Raw genomic sequence first — 6000 nt, 5'->3', positions numbered from 1 at the left:
GGGGGGGGGGGGGGGGGGGGGGGGGGGGCGTGTGGAGGAGGAGGAGGAGGAGGAGGAGGAGGATGGGTGGATGGATGTGAATGTAGGATGTCCAAGTTGGCAATTCGGGATATTCGGTGGTAGTCCGTCTTGGCGAAAGTGCCGAGGGTAGAGAGAGAGAGAGAGAGACAGAGATAGAGTTGTGCTAGCCTCATTCGTACATGCACTGGTTGTCCACCTCAGGTCGTCGACTACCTCCCATTACCTTCCATTACCTTCCATTACCTCTCGTCTCTCCTGACTCCCTCCCTCTTACCTACCTGTACCTCCCTACACACCTCAGGTACCTACACATCTACACACCTACCTACCAAGGATCCCTACCGACCTCTCCGTACATCATGCCCGGTGGTGGTTGTCTACCTCACTACCGAAGACAACAGATTCAATCGCTCGACGGCAACGCCACCATGACACGCGGAGACCAGGTCAACGCCGTCCGCCCCGAGGCATGGTTGATTTTATCCGCGTGCGACCTAGGAACGATGCATCCATGTCCCAGCAATCAATCCATTCGGTGAACGAGTTACGAGTCGTCTTCGGCCGCTCATCGGTAGCCACGATGGAGATTGTTGCGCCTGGAATTGCACAACCACGGACCATGGTGTAGAATAGAGGCGTCGTGTTGATGCATTGGGAGCCGGTAGCTGTGAGCTAGGAGCCGGACCCGCTGACCTGGATTACAGCCAGCTCTCCGATTCCGAGAAGAATTGCGTGGGTGCGTGAGTGCGTGAGTGCGTGAGTGCGTGCGTGCGTGCGTGGGGCCAAATGAGGTCAACACTTTCCACAGCGTCCACGCAATCACAACAAGATAGATTTCATGCATCATGCTCCTCACAGGCTCACCCTCTCCAGAGATGAAGAGGGCATGGGGAAGTGCCTTTTCGGATAGATGAAGGCATTGTCTCGGTTGGGAGTCTTGGGAGTGGGACAATCGGCGAGGCTATTGGCCACTGCACAGGGATCTGGGGTCCCTGGCCCAGTAACCGAGCCAGCGGTACTCGGGCCGCAACGGGCGGGAATGCTGGCTGGATTATTTTGGATACATAGGAGGTAGGTATATCCAGCATGCTATAGTGAGTGTGACCAACGACTGTGGTAGGAGGCGTCTTGATGATACATCTCCCTGCATTACTTGGCTACATGGTACATAGCTACCAGCTATTTATGACCATGACGGTGCATGTCGCATTGAAAGTAGTGGAAGAATGGACATGTATCCAGAGGGAATGGGAGTCCCACGAGAAGTGCACCACCTGAGGCGTCTGGACGGGGCGGCGAGATAGCCCAGGACAGGTACAGTCAGGTACAGTCAGGTACCGTACCGTACAGTACAGGTAGGTAGGTCAACAGGTAAGGTGCCTTATATATCAAACAAAGTCCCGTCCCTGATCAGACCCTCGTCTGCTCTCGCTCTCCGGTATCCTGCAAAGTTGACATGAGAAGTACAGGTTCGGTACCTACACTATCTCCCACTCCCTACCTGTACCCCTTACCTACCAAAGGTACTCTACCACCTGGTGACCACCACCTCTCACACACACACACACACTCCATCCTTTCGGAGAGTCAGATATATATCTCCTGCATTCCGGCTCTTGCACGCAGCTGCTGGAATCCATTCATGGATCACCTCTGTCCCAGATCGTCTTTTCCGCGGGCACCATGTATGCCGTGCCTGGCACAGACCGCTCTCTCATCCCCGTCCCCGTCCACGTCAAGCCCCACCACACCAGAGAAGTGCGTCTTCCACAACAACATCAACAACAACAACAACAACTTCTACAACAACCACAACAACACCTTCAACACCTTCAACAACCATCACCACCACCACCACCACCACCACAACACCACCACCACCCTCACCCTCTCCCGCTTCGAACCCACATCGCCTCCCACAGCCTCTTCGCCCCAGGACATCTTGCCCCTCTCCACCACACCCACTCACCACCCCCAGCCACCACCTCCACCCTCCCCCTCTTCGGCCCTTCCCGGCAGTCAGGAGGACGAGAACAAGGACGGAAGCCCTTCCGCTACCACTCCAGATCTGCTGCTCGAACTTCCATCGACATATCAGAATTCCACGTCCCAGAACTTCCTCCCCCCATCCACCCCACGTCTGCGCAAGGATTCCGAAACCATACCAACCGACTGCCTATCCGCTCACCATCACACTTTACATTTCCATCCTCCTCCTCCTCCTCCTCCTCCTCCTTCTCACCACCGCCACCACCACCAAAGGACCATCCAGTGATTCCCCTACGACGGCCATTGAGGCCGGCCGTGAGCTTTGGTGCCGTCTCACATCACTCCTACGATTCGACCTGTCCAATTGTGGAGAAGCCTACTTCTCACCTGGAGAGGAAGAGAGCTGCAAGTATGGAGCCTCGCAGCATCAAGCCCGCTTGGAATCAGAGGCTCCATACCTGTTTCTCCTGTTGCTTTGCTGCTCCACCTAGTCCTTGAACGACGGATCGACCGACGGCTGACACATCACCGGCCTTGTGTGTAGGGGACTTGACACCGAGACTTTCGGCAGCAGCCAGTCGCAATGCGAAACAATCCTTGGCATGGTTGTATGCAGAGCACTAATGACTGGAGACCCTGTAGAATTAGCGGGCATCAAGTGACACTTATCTACTTGTGAGCATGCAACCGAGTGTTTCATTCTTGTTCGCATACATGGGAGACTAGATCGCACGTCTAAGCTGGTCTGTGCACACACACATCATTCTCTCTACAGGGCACAACTACATGTACCTATGCAGTCATGCACCGACCTCAGCACCTCACGCGAACTTCGTACTAGCAGGTAGATCGCGAACCCCCTCCAAGGTTCTTCCTTAAGGTACCTATCTCTGGGCCTCTGGCCGTTTGGCGAGGTCTGTGCGCTATCACATGCATTCTGCAACATCCCGCCAAGCCTCTCGAGACACTCGGACTCTTACGTTTGCTCTTCGGCCGAGACACCGGCGGAAAACCACCACCATCACAAGCATCACATCACCATCCCTCCACCCGAGTGACCCTCAAGTTCCATCCTTCGAGAATCTTGAACAGGGTCAGCGGATGCTGGCTACCGATTTCCTGACCCTCATCGCTCTCCATCTCCATCCGACCTTCCTGCGGCTGGAAATCAAACCGGCCCACTAGAGCAGCAATGACACAGCGCATTTGTACTCGTGCATACTGCTCCCCTACACACCTTCGTGTGCCTGCTCCAAACGTCAAGAACGTGTTGGGGGTCGAACTCGTCGCTCCGGCGGTCAACCACCGTTCCGGATCAAACACGCGCGCCGACTCTCCCCAGTATCGTGGATCCCGATTGGAAGCCCATGGGCTGTAGACAATCTTCGTGCCGACGGGCATGCTGTGTCCCAGAATCGAAGCCGTGTTGCTCACACTTTCTCGCCAGAGAATGGTGTTGATGCTGTGGTAACGAAGCACTTCTTTGATCACTGCGTTGAAGTAGGGCAGACGTGTATCAAAGACCTGTTCCGAGAACGTGGTAGCATCGTCGCTGCCGGGAGCAGGGAGATGTGCTCGAATTTCGTCGCGCACGCGTTGCTGTATGTGTGGATAACGGGATAAGAGATGAATGGCCCACGCAATGCTGCCCGAGACCGTTTCCGTAGCTGCTGCCAGAATGTGGACGGTTTGATCGACCAAGTGATCGTGTTCGAAATGGTGCGCTCGCATGAGCGTGGTCAGCGTATCGTCGTTGTTGTTCCCCGAAGATTCTGTACCGCAGTCCGCCTTGAAGTGGGCCTCGTGTTCTGCAACGATATCTTCCGCAGTCTCGCGCACATAGGCCATGACTCCCTTGATCGTCTTCACTGCACGCAGAGGAAGTCGCAAGGCCAGCTCGGGACCAATCTTTGCTGCTGCATCGAGCGTCCACTGACCGCGAGGCGTCGTCTTGAACATCTCGACATATGCGTGGCCGAAACCTTTGCCGCGGGGGTTCTGGACCGAGTTGAAGTCTCGGGAAAAGGCAAGACGGCCGACAATGTCAATGGCGCCTGCAGACACTGGCTTGAGAATGCCCGCCAGACCTTTCGCTTTGAACGGTGTTTCTTGTTCAGTCTGACGTTCGATGGCCTCGAGCATCTGGCCCGCGACCTGGTACATGGGCTGGTAGGACTTGCGGGTCTGTTCGGGGTTGTATGCGGGGTTGTACGCCTTGCGTGCCCCCTTGTGCGCTTGGCCTTCCTGGATCAGCAGTCCTTCAGCTGCAATATTCTTCGCCAGGACGAACTGCAATCGCGGCTTGACATAGTCATTTGGCTTGGTCACCAGCAGCTGTTTCACTGCTTCGGGAGAGGCGGCAAAGATGCGCTCCTCATTCCAGAGACCGTAATACCGGATCAAACCATCGTGGGGGACCGTGTCTAGCCAGTGCTCGAGCTCCACCACACTGGGCTCGTGGAGCAGACGGAACACCGCCGGGCCTTGATGAGGGGCGGGGAGGTGCCGCAGAGAGGAGAGACGAGGCCGGATGATCAGAATGTATATCAATCGAGCCATGATGTACGCGCAGCCGAGTGCAAACACCCAGGCCACAGTGTGCGGCAGGCGTGGAAGGCTGGTGACACTCATCATCATCATGAGACTCTGTCCCTTCTCCATGATGGAGTCCAGCGTAGTGCTCCAGGCAGGTTGGGGAAAGATGTGCAGTGGGCGTTCGAAAGGCGCCAGAATGACACCGGAGGCATTGAGATCGAGTTGATCCATCCTGAGGGGTGGTGGCGGTAGTATGGGGATAAGATGGGATGCAGGAATGATTGACGACGAGCCTACTTTGCCACTGAAGCAGAGCACTGCTTTATATAATGTCGATCATCGAAGCAACAACCTGCTACTACCGCCGCCCAACCGCCGCCCAACCCCCCCTCCTTTCCCCCCTCCCCCCATCAGGATTGGAAATTTTTGCTCGTGGTGGATCAAACAGGAGCTGAACTTGTGCGCTACTAGGTAAGACCCACTGTCTGCTTGATACGAAAGCTCTCGGCTTACGGCGATTGTGAATAGAGACGATGACCAGAGGGAGGGTGTCATCGGCGTTGTCGCCGTCGCCGCCGTCTTCGTCGTTGTCGCCGTCGTCAAGTACATGGTCAGGGATGGTAGGGCGTGGCCCAGTAGCATCACACGGACGTACGCGAATTACGTCGTGGCCCTGCGAAATCAGATTGGCCTACCGGGTGGCGTGGGTCGAGCTTGTATCACAACGGATAAGCGAAGGCAGTGTACTGAGACCCATCACCGACGATGGCGGGCTTCAATGATAGCAATATACAAGGGATTGTGTCTGACTTACTTAGGGGGGGATAGGAGGGCGTGGGAGATATCCTGGACCCTCCCCAGGCTGGTTTGCCACACAGCCACAGGGGACACGAGATCATAGCGCTGCAGGAGAACTGATGCCTGTATACAACCACAGAAACTACTGACAAGCGGCGCCACTGCCGATATACTGCTGGCCATTTGCCTTTCTGCTTAGCGGGCGACTACGACCCGGCCTAGCTAAAGTCAGCTGAAGACATGGTCTCGTCGATCGTAGAAGTAAGTAGTAGTAGTAGTAGTAGTAGTAGTAATAGGTAGTAGTGGTAGGAGTGGTAGGAGCAGTAGTAGTAGTCGGTATAGACGGGATCAGGCATAGACTGTCCACTTGTTGCTTGCTGCCCAAATTCATAGCGCAACTGGAAACCAAAACTTACCTCCCTGTACACAGTAGTTCTTTATTTGCGCCGAGGCCAAGGGCGGCCACTGTACTGATGAGCCTGTGGTTGGAAGTCGGCTGGGTTCCTAGAGGCTCGGAGCAGTGTGTGTATGTCGGTATATAGTATGTATCCACACCAATGCTCTGCTGCCGCGGCCCTTCAGAACGGCTGCCCCGCTCTGTGAAGACCATCATCACAATTGGCGCCGCGCTGGTCAAGGTCCTTGGAAAGACGGGTG

The 6000-nt window shown here is 55.5% G+C and overlaps 2 protein-coding genes across 2 annotated transcripts; one reads left to right on the top strand and one right to left on the bottom strand.

The window, feature by feature from the left end:
• Window positions 1-1704: 1704 nt before the first annotated feature.
• Window positions 1705-2508, top strand: SEPMUDRAFT_111633 (uncharacterized protein; the record flags this gene model as incomplete). The annotated part of the gene is made up of 1 exon (XM_016900926.1): window positions 1705-2508. One exon carries the CDS (start codon window positions 1705-1707, stop codon window positions 2506-2508), a length of 804 nt encoding a protein of 267 aa, XP_016756390.1.
• Window positions 2509-3045: 537 nt separating this feature from the next.
• On the bottom strand, window positions 3046-4440 carry SEPMUDRAFT_20461 (cytochrome P450; the record flags this gene model as incomplete). The annotated part of the gene is made up of 1 exon (XM_016908329.2): window positions 3046-4440. A coding segment is annotated over one exon (1395 nt), but the record flags the coding sequence as incomplete, so codon positions are not given.
• Window positions 4441-6000: the final 1560 nt, after the last annotated feature.

This window comes from Sphaerulina musiva (assembly GCF_000320565.1).
Source record: "Sphaerulina musiva SO2202 unplaced genomic scaffold SEPMUscaffold_12, whole genome shotgun sequence".
Classification (NCBI taxonomy): domain Eukaryota; kingdom Fungi; phylum Ascomycota; class Dothideomycetes; order Mycosphaerellales; family Mycosphaerellaceae; genus Sphaerulina; species Sphaerulina musiva.
This window is presented reverse-complemented; position numbering and strand designations above follow the sequence as displayed.